The 17,810-nt window shown below is 36.7% G+C and overlaps 1 protein-coding gene across 9 annotated transcripts in view; it reads left to right on the top strand.

Moving 5' to 3' along the window:
- LOC132281056 (GDP-mannose transporter GONST1-like) overlaps nucleotides 1-12,966 on the top strand; it is a 46,832-nt gene extending 33,866 nt beyond the window's left edge. For all 9 annotated transcript variants that reach the window (XM_059783207.1, XM_059783150.1, XM_059783255.1 and 6 more), the window contains 6 exons: nucleotides 2,310-2,439; nucleotides 6,711-6,809; nucleotides 8,961-9,115; nucleotides 11,795-11,911; nucleotides 12,306-12,403; nucleotides 12,487-12,966. In XM_059783207.1, coding sequence (XP_059639190.1) covers nucleotides 2,310-2,439; nucleotides 6,711-6,809; nucleotides 8,961-9,115; nucleotides 11,795-11,911; nucleotides 12,306-12,403; nucleotides 12,487-12,545 — 658 coding nt within the window. In that variant the 3' untranslated portion in view covers nucleotides 12,546-12,966. The remainder of the gene's footprint in view (nucleotides 1-2,309; nucleotides 2,440-6,710; nucleotides 6,810-8,960; nucleotides 9,116-11,794; nucleotides 11,912-12,305; nucleotides 12,404-12,486) is intronic.
- Nucleotides 12,967-17,810: the final 4,844 nt, after the last annotated feature.

Here is a 17,810-nt window from a genome sequence, read left to right as displayed (position 1 = left end):
CAATATAATAAAATTCAAACCAAACACTCCAAAACTATATAATACACCCGTAACTTTTCTTTCCTTTCCATAAAAAAAAACTTTCCAAAAAAATTAATGAATGAATACAATTTTTGACACAAACAAATAAAATGTGCTTTTTTTTTTTTTTTTTTTTTTTTTAATAAAAAAAATAAATTGTTGGATACAATGACACAAAAAATAAAAAAGAGGGGGCGTAAGGAAATGGGTTAGGGGGTTGGGGTTATGCACATTCTGTTAGGGGCAAAATAGGAAATTGGGTTTTAATATTTATTTTTTGCCAAAAAGTGGTTAGAGGGACTTATTTTCACCTTTTTTGAATTTTATGGATTGAAATGCACATTTTCAAAAAGGCGGGACAATTTGTGCACAAAACATATATTATAGGGGGGGTTTTCTGCACTGAACCCTATATCCCATGCGCTCCTCTGAATTCTCTGTCTCTCAATTATATAGATTTTTTTGTGCTTTCAATTTCGAATCTATCCTCACACAATTTAATCCCTAATTCTGCTACAGGAAGTCTATGTACAAGTGACCCAATCTGCAGAAATCATAAATATATGAACTTGCTTATAAAAAAAAATGACGGTGTGGGTGTGCGATGTTGGCCACTGTAATACTTGGCGCCACGGCATAAATGAACTGTACTTCGGCAATATTGCAGTGTATGAAGAAGGAGGTGGTGTTATCTGGGTTTTTGAGGGTGGTGAGATGGCCAGCGAGAGGAGGGAAGAAGTCTAATCCCATTTGTTGATTTTTGGCCCCATCGTTGGAATCGTCGCTGGTCGTTGTCATATTTGGAGTAGTTGCTGGTCCTCGCCGTCGTCCCGTCTGCTGCTCTTTGCCATCATCAATGGAAGGTCTCAGATCGAGCATAGACTCCGTCTTCAAGGACATCGGAGCCAACATAGGTGTCCTCTCCGGTCTCCTCTACACTGCCGTCTCCTCCCATCGACGCCGCTCGCCTTGTAAATCTAGAGGACATCGGAACCAACACTGGTGACCATTGCAGCCGGCGGCCCATGGCGGCACGGCTGCTCCATCTCCGGCTGCAAACGCAACCTTTTAACCCTAACTTTGGCAAAAACCAATTTTAGAGAGAGAAAGAAGTTACTATGGTTTTGGTGGTGGGGTTTTAATTGGGGGTTGTTAAGGAGGACGGACATAGGAGATGAAAGATGAGGTGAATCAGATCAGAGCAGAGAGGTATATGAGGATTAGAAAGAAGATTGGGCTGGTGAAGTCGATGAAGTATACAGTTGGTTTTTCATTATGGGCACTTTCGTCTTTTAAAAAATTTGATATTTGCTATTAAAATATATTAGATAAGTAAGGGCATAAATGACATTTCACACATTTTTAGATGAAAAGCTGATTTGTGGTCTAATTGAAAGTTAAAACCAAAATGCTCATTTATGTGAAATTTGACATAACCTTATTATTATTATTTTAGACATCTGGTTAACTAGCTTACTGGGGTACATCCACCAATGATTTCTGTGCTGAATTCAGACCATTAGCACCAGTCATGCAATCATGGATTTTGGATAGATAAGACCTTGGAATTTGAAGTCCAACGGTTTACTGCCCCAAGAAGCCTAGATGCAAGGGTTGTTTATAATTGACTTTTGTTAAGAAAATTTGATAGACTGCTTAAATGCTTCAAAATTGCACTTGCCATTGCCTAGTGTAGTGGTAAAAGCTGTCAAGCATGAGAATGTGGATTTTAATCGTAAGAGTAGTCACTTTGTGCAAATAATGCCAAAGGTTAGGTCTGTATCTAATTTGCTCCTCCATATACCCTTCATTAATGGGGAGCATAATGCATAACCCCTTTTATATTGAGACCAATAGAGCTGCTCAGGACCAAATCTCTCACTGGGGGATTTGGTGTTTTAGCCTTTTGTTATCTTGTGCAGATGTGAAAGCCAGAGTATTAGGACTATGCATCCCGTTGGTGATATGTAGGTGAATGCAGAATATCACTATGGTTGGGATAATCTTGGAGAATCTTAATTATTTCTGTTCCGTTTGATAGTTGAAGTTTTCTAATACCGGTGTGAACATTTACTGAGTTATCTGAGTTTAGCTTTTCCCAGTTGATCTCTTGTTGTCTTGTTCAGTCACATCTAATGGAGGGTGTTGAACAACTTGTGTGCTGCATTATGTGTCCAAGTTTTATGCTTGTCCGTGCCCTTAATGTCCCTTAATTTCTCAGAACAGCTTACAGCACTCCCATTTTAGAATGTTACTTAACTATGATCCATTTTTTTTTTTGGCTGCAGTCTGAAGTACATTAATGTTGCTATGGTCACAGTCTTGAAGAATGTTACAAATGTGATTACTGCTGTTGGTGAAATGTATTTATTTCATAAGTACCACGACAACAGAGTCTGGGCTTCCCTTTTCTTAATGGTATGTTGAATGGCTAAACATACAAATTTTGGAAGATACTTTCTGTCTATTTTGAACCCTTTTAGCAGTTTTAAACAGGCATGGTCACTTAACCGGTCTTCTCATCTGCTGCGTATTTGATTAAATTTGATACCTTGTCTTTGTATATTGTTTGTTATTTTATAAAAGCAGTCTTCTATATTATTTTTTGGGTTAAAAATATAATCTGGATGTTATATTATGGTCTCATGAAATGTGACATAGTGAGAGAGGTCCACCTTGAAGTTCTGACAAGAAGAAAGTATTCATTCAAGCAAAATTTGTTTTTCAAGATGTGTTCTTGTCGATTTTGAGGAGGGGGTGGGGGGTAGGGGTTAAAGTTGAATAGGATTTAGGGGACTAAAGCTCAGCTTATCTAGGAGGATTACTTATTAAGAATATACAAATAACATATTTACATTCTCTGGTGTTACAATAATCCAAATGGAATGCAAATTACTGTTAATTTCACCAACAATTTGCATAGAATGTACATATTATTATGATTTGCTATGGTAACAATAGAAATAAAAAGAAGAAAAAGGAGAGAATTGTGTAAAAGCTTGAATGAGATGAATCACTCATTCACAGCTCTAGTATTTATAGATAAAAAGAGCACATGCTCATATTACAAGAAAGGAAACTAAATCAAAATCAAATCACAACATATTCTAAAGCATATTCTATAGCATAATCAAATATCTGCTAATATGGTAAGTCGTTCCATAAATCGTGGCTATCATATATGTTAACATATGCATAATCAAATCTGTGCTATTATGGTTAGTCATTCCATAAATCGTGAATATCATATATGCTAACACTCCCGCTCAAGTTGGTGCGTGGATATCTGAAACGCTCAACTTGGACAATGCATTCTCAAACACAATCTTGCTGACGCTATTTGTAAGAATGTCTGCAAGCTGTTGAAACCTTGTGACAAATGGAGTGCAAATTTGACCAGAGATGATCTTCTCTCGAATGAAGTGGCGGTCAACCTTTATATGCTTAGTCCTGTCATGCTGAACGGGATTTGCTGCTATGTTAATGGCAGACTTGTTGTTGCAGTAGAGTGAGAATGGAAGCGACATTGGAAGGCACAAGTCTGTCATCAAGGTTTTCAACCATAGCAACTCACATACCCCAAGAGCCATAGCCCTATACTCTGCCTCTGCACTAGATCGAGAGACAACATCCCGCTTCTTACTACGCCAAGTAACCAAGTTACCACCAATTGTGGTTCAATAACCCGAAGTTGACCTCCTATCTGAAATTGATCCTGCATAATCAGCATCTGTCCAAGTCTCAACACGTAAGTGACCATGATTGGCAAACAAAATACCACGGCCCGAACACCTTTTTAAGTAGCAAAGGATCTGAATAGTTGCATCAAGGTGAGGAGTACGAGGAGAGTGCATGAATTGACTCACAACACTCACGGTATAAGCAATGTCAGGTCGAGTCATGGATAAATAGATGAGCGTCCCCACAAGTCGTTGATACTGACCAACATCTGACAACAACTCCCCCTCAGAATCAGCCAACAGATGATTTTGCTCAATCGGAGTATCAGCAGGACGAGCGCCAAGCTGACCAGAAGCAGAAAGCAAGTCAAGAACATATTTGCGTTGAGAGATGAAAATGCCAGCCTTGGAGCGAGCCACCTCAATGCCCAAGAAGTACCGTAGGGGACCAAGATCCATAATCTCAAACTGACGGCCATAATAGCTTTTAACCTTAGCAATTCCGGTAGTATCATCGCCGGTAAGAACAATATCATCGACGTACACAATGATAGCAACTGTTTTACCGCCTGAATGACGTAAAAACAAGGTATGATCAGCTGCACTTTGATGGAAACCAAACTTGAGCATGGCAGTGCCAAAGCGATCAGACCAAGCTCGAGGAGACTGCTTGAGGCCATACAGAGAACGACAAAGACAACATACCATTTTTCTCACATCCACTTCCAATCGTCTTCCTCCTGTCCAAGTCCTGAACACACAGTGAGATGGAAAAAGGTTACATTACAATTCAAGCCTTTTGTAATGTGACTGACAGAAAGGAGGTTATTGGTAAACTTTGGGACATGAAGAACAAAGAGGCAGAAACAATGCCCTTCCCCGCAATGGAGGTGAAGGTGCCATCAGCCACTCTAACCTTATTCTTAATAGAACATAAACTCTGAAGAAAAATCAAATGCCATACCAGTTATGTGATCAGTGGCTCCTGGGTCAATAATCTAGGGTAGCCCACTAGATAATGTGGAAACCTGATGTGCCGAATGAGAAAAACCTGTCCGAGTGAAAATAGAGGTGGAAATGGAGGCATGTTGTGCTAGTAGATGTCAGAAAGCATTAAGTTCAGCCCCGGATAAAGAACTCGGTGGCCTTGGGGAAGCTTGACCAGTAGAAGTAGTCTCGCGCTTTGCAGTATGTGCCGTAGATAACCCTCTAAATGGACCAGACCTTGACCTAGCATTTGCATGAGTAGGAGCTAGAGTAGGGCGACTGTGTAGATTCCAGCATGTTTCCCTAGTGTGGCGCGTACGCCCACAGTGATCATGCCTTAACTTGCTCTTGTCATCCTGCTTCCCTCCTTTTAGAGGATTAGGTTTGTTCCATTGTTGTGTGGCAAGAGCAGACCTCTCAGATAATGGTACTTCTGGCTTAGGCTTAGTGTATACAGGTGCAGACATAGCCTTCATTATACTCTCCTAATCTTGGATATACGAAATCACATCTCTAACAAAAGTAAGGATTGGATACCTGCCTAACACTTGTACCCTAGCATACTCGTATCTTGGATGCAAACCACCTAAGAACTCATAGATTCGATTCCTTTCTACCATAGCATGAATGCTTTAACATCAGCTGCACACACAAGTATGTAGTCTTAGTAGTGATCTAACTCTTCCCATTTACCACGTAGAGTGTGGTAGTATGTGGCAAGAGTTTGGTCTTCCTACTTGAATCTTGAAATCTGTTGTTGGAGTTCATACAGTTTTGCAAAATTACCAACCGAGGAATACATCTCTTCCATAATCGTCCGTAACTCTTTAGCTGTTTTCACAAACAGAAACCCTTTGCTGATCTGTGGCTGCATTAACTACAACAACCACGTTATACCTAGTGCATTATTTGCACTCCACTCTTTGAATTCATGATCACTCTTAAAGGGATACGTGACAGTCCCTTTGATATGGTCAATCATCCTACGACCAGTGATATGCTTACGAGCAGATTGAACCCACTCTATATAGTTCGTCTCATCCTGCCTAACAGTCGTAATAGAAAGGCCTTGGATGGTGATCACTACTACCTCCCAATACTGGAGTTAGACTAGGAGAAGACCCAACTTTTTTTAAAGTCACCTCTGAGCCAGACATTTTTATCAAACAGTTTCTGGGTATACAATCCTCATAAACAAAAGCAACAACAAAATACGTAGAGAACCACCTCTCTAATACGCAAACTTCAACTATAAAGATGCATAAAATAGAGACCACGCAGTCACCACACAAACCCTAGAAAGCAACAAAGTTGACCATACCAGAATCGTGAGCAGTGAAGAAAAAGCCGCTATTGCAGAACCACGCGAACACGTAAAAAACACCAATCGAGACTGCAACAGATCAAAAACAGATCCAAAAAGTCCACGGTACGTGTGGGTGTGATTAACACTACTTCCTTGTAAACAAATTCCATCTTGGAATCTCTTCAAAACCCTTCACACCCACTAGGGTTTACACAAACTTGCCCTTGGGGTCTAACTACACACCTAGAGCTTTACAAACCAATGAACCATGCTTTGATACCATGTTGACTTTAAGAGAGAATCAAATCAAGAATAAAGTATAAGAAGAAGAAGAAAAAGAGAAGAAAGAGGATGAGAGAAAAAGAGAGAGAGAGATGAGGAAAGAGAGAAAGAATGAAAAGAATACTTTCATCCTTTCACCACATTCTATTTATACTAACAAGTTTCAGAAATTACACATAAGCCCCAATATTATATAAGTAATAACAAATAAGCCCCTGACAACATACATACTTCTCCGAAGAGTGTTTGTAAAATTTCACTAACAACTTCCATTCATTTTTTACTTAATAAGAAATCCAAATCCTTTGTTACCACGTACTCTTTGAAGCTTTATATTTTAATCTATCACACATGCACACATAAAGTTTACCTCTTTTCTTTGACTGATAATTGATTGGGGAAGGTTGATGAAGCATTATGTTTCTATTATGCAGATTATTTCAGCGATCTCCGGAGGAATCACAGATCTATCTTTCCATGCTATTGGTTATATGTGGCAGATTTTTAATTGTTTCTTAACAGCGTCATACTCTGTGAGTATTTTGGTTGGTTATTTCGATTTCATTTATACACGAAGCTATAGGATTCCATTTCTTCTTTGTCAGTCTTTTATGGCTTGGCTTATAATAGTTGCCTATTCTATCATTGAGCACAGCGATAAATGCTTTTTTTTTTTTTTTCTTCTTCTTCCAATTTTGCTTTCCTTAAATTGTCATGCAATATGTATATTATTTTCAATGTATACCTTGCATTGAGTGGTGGAGATTTTCATGTTCCAAAAATTGTCCCTTGTTTTCTTTACAACATTTAAATTTGACTCAACCGTATCAAATTTGTTGCTTACCAGCTGTAAGTGAATTAAGGAAATCAGAGACTATATTTCGATTTACAAGATGGCAATGAATTAATTGTAATTGGTTTGAACCTTAGGTCTCAACACACTTTAAGTTTTGCTTGAAGCTATTAAACTGGGAAGACATTTGTAGATTTGGTGTTTCTTTTCTTGTGGTAGACACAGCCGTAGACGATGCCAATCTGAAAGTGCTCTCTCCACAGGAGCAATTATTTGAAAATAACTACTATTTGAATATTATAGTACTCAAAAGAAGCTACAATACGAGCAACTCAAAACTGCCTTCGGAAGAGCCTCCTTATGTGGCACTTTGATACTTGAAGTTCATAGTGTAGCATAGTTGAAAATGTTACTAGGCTTGGAAAGATTAGGGTTTGAGATAGAAAGAGAAGAAGAGAGAAGTCATAGAAAGAGAGTAATTTCTCATCTCTACACCCCATCTATTTATATTATTGAATAAGCAACAATTACAAAAATACCCCAAGCACTAATTACCCGAATATTCGAATATTCCAACACTCTCACTCAAGTTGGTGTGTATATATCTATCCATATTATTGTAGTACATATTTAGGTGCAATTGTTTGTGCATTACAATTTAATTAGCTTCCAGTTTATATGACTCCTTGTTCCTATGTGTATATGCATACTGGCCTCAGTTCTTCAGCGCTCAGCCAGCCGTCATTGAGGGCTCAACTGGATACCACTTTGACACCAGTGTGTGATTGCAATATAAATCAAGCATAAAGACAAGCAAATGGGATGGTATTTCCCAAACAAACCACTAGATAGTTTAATCAATCCAAAACCATGTACTTGTAGCTTTGTAGCTAGATTTCCTTCCAAAAATTTGATTCCAAATGGGGTATAAAACGGGCCTTCAGGTAGTCAAAATTTTTGTTTGCTTCTCATAGGAGAGTAACCACAGAGGATGGACTTAGAAGTTACTGGGCAATGTGGCCATGCCAGTCTTTCTACACTTACCTCCCCAATATAAATCTTGCATTTGATGCTTCTCACCAGTAGGGGTGGCAATTCGTATTGGCGTGTCGTGTTTGTGTCGACACGATTACGACACGGACACGATTAGGGTTGACACAAACACGACACGATTATTAATCGTGTCTAAGACCCTTGACACGAACACGACACAATTATTATACATGTAACACGACACGACACGCATAACCTGTTTAATAAATGGATCAAGACTTGACACGACACAAAAAGACACGTTTAAGTCATTTTTTACACGAATACGACATATTTATTCTACACGTTTTGCTAAATGGGTCATTTTTGACACGAACACGACACGTTTAGTTAATCGGGTTAATCGTGTCATAATCGTGTTTACAGGGTCAGACACGAACACGACATGTTTAGTTTGCGGGTCAATCCGTGTCGACGCGATTATGACACGAACACGATTAGTCCAAACCCTAACTCGCTTATCTCGTGTCGTGTTCATGTCGTGTTAGCGTGTCGTGTCAAATATTGCCACCTCTACTCACCAGCCCCACTATTCAAGTAATTCAAGCAATTAAGTGGATCCACTAATATAATTGACATCTTTTTATTTCACTTGCTTTATTTTTTCCCTTCAACTGGGATCCACCTCCAATGAAAGAGGGGGTACTCAACAGATCCATGGGAGTCACTTTGCTTTTGGGGTACTATAATGAATCCTTGTATGCTGATTTCTCTTAGTTGGGTATATCTGTTTACCAGCTGTCTCAGATATTCGTTACCTTCTTGTTGTTCAATCTCTTTAATGTTTTCACCTCAATGTGGCTGATGTCTTTTTTATCATCAAAACTTTCTGTTTCAGTTAACACTACGTAGAGTCATGGATACAGCAAAGCAAGTCACGAAATCTGGAAACTTGAACGAGTTCTCAATGGTCTTACTCAATAACACCCTCTCATTGCCCCTTGGAATTATTCTTATTTTTATGTTTAACGAGGTGGACTATCTCTCTAGAACGTGAGTTTTCTGGCTTTCTTTTTCTTCTATATGGTAACTCATTTAAATTGATGCTTAAGAGTATCCTGCAAAATAAATTCTTTGCTGTCATTCTCCTTTTCCAAATTTATTTTGTGATGTATCGGTGTATGCTCTTTCAATGATTTCAATGTGGATGTCAATTCCAATGACTTCAATGGACCTAGTCCATTTGTCTCATTTTTATTATATACATACATATATGTTACACATATGAGAGTGGGTCTTGATGCAATGGTTAGCTTGCTATATTGTGACCTGAAGGTCACATGTTAGAATCAAGGAAACAGCCTCTCCGCATGTGGAGGTAAGGCTATGTACCTCGACCCTCCCTAGACCCCGTAATGGTGGGGCCTCGTGCATTGTCCTAGCCCTTTATATATACATACGTGTATACATATATATAACTTTTAGCATAGATATGAAAAACAACTTCTAGAACATTTCAAGACATACCAAATGCAGGTTTTCCTTTTTTAACTATTTGTATAAATAGATAAAAGCACACAACTTCAACCCATCAAGTTTTCAACTGTCCCAACTCATAAGAACTACACCGTACTTTTATAAGAAAAGGTCTCCAACTCCGGAGAGTTTCCAATACCGAGATGCAACCTTGGCTTATGTTATGTTCAGTTGAATATAGCTTTTGCTAGATATTTTGATATCATTATTTGAGTGCAGTTGAGATTGTGAATTTTGTTAGGATTGGAGAAAGGAGGATAAGAGGTGGAGAAGAAGTAGAGATGAGAAAAAATAATTGTAAAATAGAATCTGATCAACATCAGGAATTCTACGCCACTCTCATATATATGAGATAGCAAGATTACATAAATTCCCTTGGCCATTAAACAATACTATACAAAGCTCATGCTATTAACAAATACAAATTTTTTTTCCTAGTTGATACTCGCGCACCCCCCAAGGAATTGTTTGCACCCAAGAGGATTTGAACCTTAGATCCGATGCTTCTTGAAGCACCAGGGCCAAGTTCTTACCCACTTGTGCCAACCCCTTGGGGTTAGCAATTATAGATTAAACATGCCTAGCTTGAAACACAATCGCTGAAATGAACCACAAGAATCCCAATTTTGTAAGAGTATCCTTCAACTGATATTCTGAGCAAATATCGGGAGTAACAATCTGTTTTCGCAACAACAAATCTCAAATAAAATGCGAGTCAACGTTTATATGCTTGGTGCGCTTGTGGAAAACAGGATTGCTAGCATTAAAGATAGCGGCATGGTTTTTTTTTTTTGGAAGGTAAGATAGCGGCATGGTTGTTACAATGCATCTGCAAGAGAATCCCAAATCTTCAAAGAAGGATCACAAAATTCAACTATAGTGGCAATATGGGGTTGCTATGCTAAAACCATCCCATAACAATAGAATCCTCACACATTCGATCGTCATACTCCCCAACCTTTGTGTTATCAGGGTGATTTCCAGTCAAATACTTAAATTTTCTTCGAGCACACAGGAAAACTTGCACAACATGGGCCCAAGCAAAGTAATTAACACCATTCAATTTGTTTGAAGTAATCCAGTTGGGCATATTGTCATCCTCGAGGGTTTGTTGTTTATTGTTATCCATGGGTAAAAAAATAAAAATTTGGACCTAAAGCAAAGAACAGGTTCAAAATTGGATCAGTAACTTCAAAAATAGAGTGCAAAAACTGGTTGGCAAGGTTCAGATGAATCTGGTTGATCTTAACCAACAAAAGAAACTAACCACCACTTCCCCTCCCCCCCCCCCCCCCCCACAACAAAAATAATAATAATAATAATAATTAAAAAATCAGATTGAAACCAACGGGCCAAAGTATAGAAAGTTTTGAAAATTAAAAGCACCTCAAATAGCTTCAAAATGAATCAAAAACACCACCACAAATCCCAGAAAATTCAGGTGATCTCAGCTGTATAGTTCTTGAACGGTATCTGCTAACATCAGCATGCCATCAATGTTGGATCGCTGATGTCAACCTCATCTGATGTTCTGCAACTTGATATGGATGAATTCTGGGCTCAATACACTACTCTGATACCAAGTTGAGATTGTGAAACTGTGTTTCTAGGGTTGGGAGAAAGGAGAAGAAAAAGATGAGGAGGAAAAGAAGTGAGAGGAGAAAATAGTGATAAAATAAAGTCTGATTTGCATCAGAATTCCACCACTTTCATGTATATATATATACCCATACTCTAACACCCACAACCACCGCCCCCCCCCCCCCCCCCCCCCCCCCCCCCCCCCGGGCCCCGATTTTTCAACTGTAAAACATTTTCAGATTTGAATAAGCCGTACATTATACCCCACCTTTTGGATTATGCATATCACATCACCTCGTCTTCCTCCTCCGCACTTCAACTACTCTTTCTCTGAGTTGGTATTTTCTTCTCCTTAAATCTCCATTTTTCATCCTAGTGCATTCTTTTCCCCACATTATAAGCTTTCCCTGCTATGTAAATTGCAATCTTTTTGTCTTAATTCTTGCTGAAGACATCACAATGGTTTTTCTTGAATTTCTTTCTACTTACATTAAATGTTCTATTAGCTGTATCTGCTGCTAAACATTGTCACCCATTTCTTGTGCTTAATCCCTCTTATTTTCTCTTCATTTTCGATATATCTTATTGATTCATGCATTATATTATGAATGGCAGACCACTTTTGAGGATGCCTATCTTCTGGTTCGTGGTGACATTCAGTGGATTTTTGGGCATGGCAATCAGCTTCACATCTATGTGGTTTCTTCGTCAAACTGGGCCAACTACATACAGGTAAGTATATATGCTAAATGGTTCAAACTATGGTGTGTGGTTTCTATGTTTATTTTCAGCAGTTGCAACTTGTGCCAGTCCCAATTTCATTTAGATGGCCCAATCCCAGGCATGAATTTGTTTTTTTTTTTTTGGTTTTTCCTTGGTTTATTTTAGTATTGCAGTAATTCATAGCAAAAGCTGAAATTTATAATTCATTGGGGATTGGGTAGAATGTTATATTGGGACTCTGGCTGGGTACTGGGTAAGCTATGAGTTTGGTGCACTAGAGCTTGGCTGTGTTTTAGTAGATGATGGTGGAAGTTGTCACTATATTTTGCGTATTAAATTAATTTTTCATAGGTTTAACGTATTTGAATTCTTTTGTTTCTTGTTCATGCTTTCCTATCTGCAGCCTTGTGGGATCACTAAATAAGATACCTCTCTCTGTTGCCGGCATCCTTCTTTTCAAAGTCCCTACCAGTTTAGAGAACTCTGCAAGCATTTTCTTCGGTAAGTTCTGTCCTTCTAACTACTTCCAAATGTTGGGTTCTTTGAGAAAACTCAAGAGCAGAGGCTTGAACTGTCTTTTGTAGGTCTGTTGGCGGGAGTATTTTTTGCTAAGGCAAAAATGCGGGAGAAATCTCAACCTTAACAAGTTGGAAGCTGCAATGCATCCATACACTGGTCCCTTGACTAAAAGTAATGGTTGTCTACTTTCATCACTTAATATTTCACATCATCAAAACAGAGAACATGCAAACACGAGAGGAGTAGGGAAATCTTTTTTGTACGAGGAAGTGAGATTTAGTTATTCGGAAGTTCACTTGTTACTGCGGAGAAGGGTGCTTTTCGGTGTGCTTTTGTGGGGAGAGCACTTCTTATTCTTTCTCAGTCGTATCTGTACTGTAATGGGAACACACTTCCCTCCCTTTTGCTATGTTTTTAGATTAGTCGACATTTGACAGAAATTTCAAATGATCTAATATATCAATGTCCATTATGTTTTGCTGAACGAAAGAAATACCAAACAGTTTTGATAATTCATAGAGAAGACGCATTTCTTTTTGCACCAAGTCTAAGAGTGTTTGTTTTTCTGCCTCTCTTTATATTGTGATGCCAAGAAGTGAGGTTCAATTGATGAACATTTTTACATGATGTTGCTTAGCAGATCAGTGAGAGTCTAGATTATTAGTCTAATTGATTTTCCCATTAGAAGGTGAGTGTCATGGATGCATATAGACGACTTTGCACTTGTCTTGTGATACTAGTGTATAAACCTCAATTATTGTTGTGGTTCTACATTCACAACTGAGCATACAAGTGTGGTGGTGGTCGTTCTTGTGGCTTCTACCTTCACAACTAAGCTTACGAGTGTGGTGGGACTAGGGTAGAGTGCTCATCCTAGGTTTCATTTGTCACATATACTTATATTCTAATTAATCTGAATTTGAAAGGAAATAACAATTTTAAAAAGATAATATTCTGGGAAATTTAGATGATGTATTGAGATAGCTGAATAAAAAATATTTTTTCTTTTCACATGTGCTCCTCGAGAGAAGGATAATCTCTCTGGTACATAGAGAGGGTGGGTGTAGATCACTTCACTTGGAATAGTGGATATCACTCCAACTGGGGCTGGCGGGCTGACTTTATACATTGGTGAGTAAATATAGAATAGTGGGAGAGAAATTGAAGTGCGAGTGAGAGAGTTAAAAAATTCAAATTTGCTGTAACTTTTACTCAAATTTGCAGTTTTTATGCTGTTATATATGATGTTTATATAATATACCATCAAAGATTGTAATTTAGTGGTACCCCTTCCAAGTCCACGGTTTAAGTCGGCGTGGAAGTAAATGTAGGTATATGAATTTCTTGCCAAAATGACAAAAATACATAACATTCAGAATTGTAGTACTTAATTTATAATAAATTTTTATAAAATATAAATGGTATACTGTATTTTTATTTTCAAAGAAATATAAGCAAGGAAATGTGTACATTTATTTTAATTTCTTTGACGAATATTGATTTAATTTTAAACATGAAAGGAGCTTTATGAATTTTAAAAGAATAAACATCTATAAGATTATAATATGCAAGTGTGAGTGTAGCGGTTGAGGGGTCTATTTCAGGGGTTAAAGTTTGACAAATTAATCAAGGTAAATGAGATTTTGAATGTCTGTATTAGAGAGGTTAACAGGCTACGGAGGTTATTATGAACTCATTTTGCAAGTTTTACTAGTTATTCTAAACCTCCTTTGGGTGCTTGCAAATAGTTGAGAACTAAAATGATTTAAGTTATGGTGGTCAGGCTCCAAACAAGTCTCAAAAATATGTTGGGTGAGTTGGGATCAAAAATAGATGGGGATTTTGGATTCAGAGATGGTTGCATTTCGCACTTCTCTTTTCGTCAAACATGGCTAGCACTTTGTGATTGAAGACAAGTCACTCCTCCTGTTTCATGTTTATAAATAAAACAAACTATTTTCCAAATAATTCTCTCATTGATGCTAAAGTGTATGCTATAGTAGTGAGATGGTGAAGAAGGCTATCATTGGGGCATCATTAAGTGGCTTAATGTTAGAAATTGTGAATGAAAATTGTTTGATTAGTCATCAATAAATGTCTTTGGTTGAACATGTGTGATTACTTGTTGATTATGGGATAAAAATATGCAACTTAAAACGAATAGACATAACCTATTAGAGTGGATGTGTCTAGTGGCGAATAGACACCATGTGAATCATTGCAACCTACTGAAATGGATGTGTCTAGCGGTGAACAACCATTGCAACCAATTGAAGTGGTTGTGTCTAATGATGAAGAGACACATATAAATGGTTGTGTTTAATGATGAAGAGACACATATAAATGATTGTGTTCAGTAATGAAAAGACCCATATAAATGGTTGTGTCCAATGATGAAGAGACATATCCAATCCGAAAAGACACTTCTATTTTTATAAATACCCCATTAGGTTGCCATTTGCAATTCGTTCAATTCAATTCATTCTCTCTTCCTCTCTACACTTGAACCAAACCCAAGTGGGTTCAAACCATAGGTCAAGTGGTCTGAGCCACTTAGACTCTAATCCAATTTTATCGAGCCATATTAAGATTGGTCCGAACCATTTGGTTCGAATTACACCCAATTCAGCTTTTATATAGTATAGATGCATTTTTGAGTCAGAGAGAGTATTACACAGAAGAAGTTTGCCGTATCCACGAATTTGTAGTGCTGCTACTGGTGTATATAGACTGTTGTATCCCGGGAGACAAATGCCATACCCATTAGCACCATGCAGGGCTTAAATTGTCCTAAGGACACAATATCCAATACTAGCCTCGGCCCAGGTTCTTTATTTATATTATTAATTATCTCATGGCATATTAGTATAAGGTTAGTTATATCTTAAATGTCATATGAAGTATATATTTACCAACAATCTTAAGACAATTTATTCCTTGCGTAAATTTTATTATATGTTTCTATTTAAGATATAAACATGTAGAGATTATACTAATAATTGAGATATAATAAAATAATGTTACATACATTATTATATGATAATATGCTAAATATTGATGTGTTCAATATTATGTGAAATTGAAGGACGTTATATAAGTAAATTATTGAATTATTTATATAATTCAATATTGGTTGAATTATTTTAATTTTATAATATGATATTATGTAGTATATTATATTATCTTAAATTTGTGCCAACTAGAGGTGGTGAATACAAAACACCATGTGCTGATATTTGTTTAGAACATGATATCATTCACAAAGAAATGATGAATGCTATGTTGATAAGTTCTGATTTCACTCAAAATTTGTGGGGATAAGTTTTGCTTTCCGCAAATTATGTTCTCAATAAAAAAACCTCTTAAGAAAACTAACGTGACACCATATAAATTATGGAAAAATCGAAAACCTTCCTATAAATTCTTAAAAGTATGGGGGTGTTTAACTAAGGTTGCAGTTCCTACTACTAAAAAAGTTAAAGTGGACCTATAATGTGGCGACCTTGTGGATAGGTGTATCGTGGGCGGGTGTAAGAGTCACTGAAAGGCTATCATACTAGGTGAGCTATAGATGCACAATCCCACATCGCCTAGGTAAGGGAAATGTGAAGTGCGTTTATGTGATGGGGTTTTCTCCAATTTTTATGAGGTATTTTGGGATAAAACCCAAGAACAAAAGGGTAACAATATCATACCATGTGGTGGAGTGGATTGTTATATAAAACCTTTGATAGGGTATGCTCATAACAGTAGTGCATATCGTTTTCTTTTGAATAAATCATATAATGAAAATAAGGATGAGCTTAGACATAGTAAGAGAGTTAGAATGTCTAAATCTTTTGATCCTGATTTTCTAGCATGTTTATTTGAGAATGAGCCACAAAGCTTTAAGAAAGCAAAGTCTTCTCCTGAATATTATTATTTCCTAGATTAATTATGTGATATAATATTGAACTATGTACTTGAATTACTTAGTGTGTATAGTAATTTAATTTTACAATATAGTATATTTAATGTGTGATATTATTAATCTTGTATGAGTTCATGACTAGTTTCTGTTTTTTATACTACAGAGAAAAATTGATTAATCTAGCTATGTCAATTCTCCCGATAGTCGAGGGAAAAAAAATCTATACTAGTGTCTAAGACATGTATAGCTGTGAATGAACTGAATAAAAGAAGATTTTCCGATAACTCTAAAGAGTTTAATGCAAAATGTTATGGATACACTAAACTAGTACACAGAGACAAGCTAAATCAAACTAGTTAGCTATAATGTACAATTTAGCTAAAAGCTAAAATGTTACTAAGATGTAAACTACTTAGCTTAGCTATAAGCTAAAATGATTAATGAGGTGCACAGAACCTAAGAGGAAGATGAAATTTTGTTAGTTGGTTCTAACTCTCAACTTAGTAGAAAAAACAAGAGGATGATGAATAACCATTTTAGCTATAAGTTATTTGAGTTATACGTCATATTTGCTCTTGTAGGAGAGAAGAATACTATTTGTAAAGTAGTAGTTTTTGGATAATATTTTCCAAAACAAATTCCTCTATTACCAATATAGACAACTTAGATGAGGGTGTACTAAAGTTAAGAGCTACTAGAATTGATAGTTGAGCAAACTTAACTTCAAGCTAGTGGTAATAGCTTAGAAGTGGGTGTTCATCATAAACCAGTATTGAGATATGAGAAGAGTATACTTAATCTAAGCTAGTAATGATAGCTAAGAACTCACTTTTAAGTGGTAATGGTAGCTAAGAAGTGAGTGTTCACTGTGTGGTGATGTATCCAAAGCTTAAATAATAAGTGAGTTATTTGCTTAAATGATTGAGTTATATGATGTGTGACACATGAAAGATTATGACATGCTAATATAACTGACTTAACATAAACCTAAATATAAAAACTCAAGTCATAAATATGAGAAATGTAAAAGCAAATATTAATTAGAACCCAATCTAATTAATATCTCTAGCATTAATTCACAGTAATGTCGGTAAATTATTATAAGAACAAGTTAGAGATAAAGTGAGTCAATATGTATTAGAGACTGTTATATATGTTTGTTAAGAAGCGAAAATGGAAATTTGAAAAGGTAGATGAGGTGAAGTATTTAATATATAGTATTTCAAGAGTTGGAAATTCATAATAAATACATCGGAGATAAAATTTCAGTATTATTCCAAAGTTGTGGGGAGATATTATCCATAAATGAAATTTGTTACAAGTCACCTCATCTTAGAGAAATACTTATAAATGTGGGGAGTTCCGAGTCCTAAGAGTTTTAGGATAGAACCAAAAATCATTTATAGTATTATAATAGAAGAACATGTTGCTTCCTATGAGGAAAAATATTTAATGGGACAATTAGAGGAGTTCATTATT

This window comes from Cornus florida, unplaced genomic scaffold, assembly GCF_030987335.1.
Source record: "Cornus florida cultivar Cherokee Brave unplaced genomic scaffold, ASM3098733v1 CherokeeBrave_3.0.0_Hap2_Chr01, whole genome shotgun sequence".
NCBI classification, from domain to species: Eukaryota; Viridiplantae; Streptophyta; class Magnoliopsida; order Cornales; family Cornaceae; genus Cornus; species Cornus florida.
Note: the sequence above shows the minus strand (reverse complement) of the source record. Positions and strands in the feature narration are given on the sequence as shown.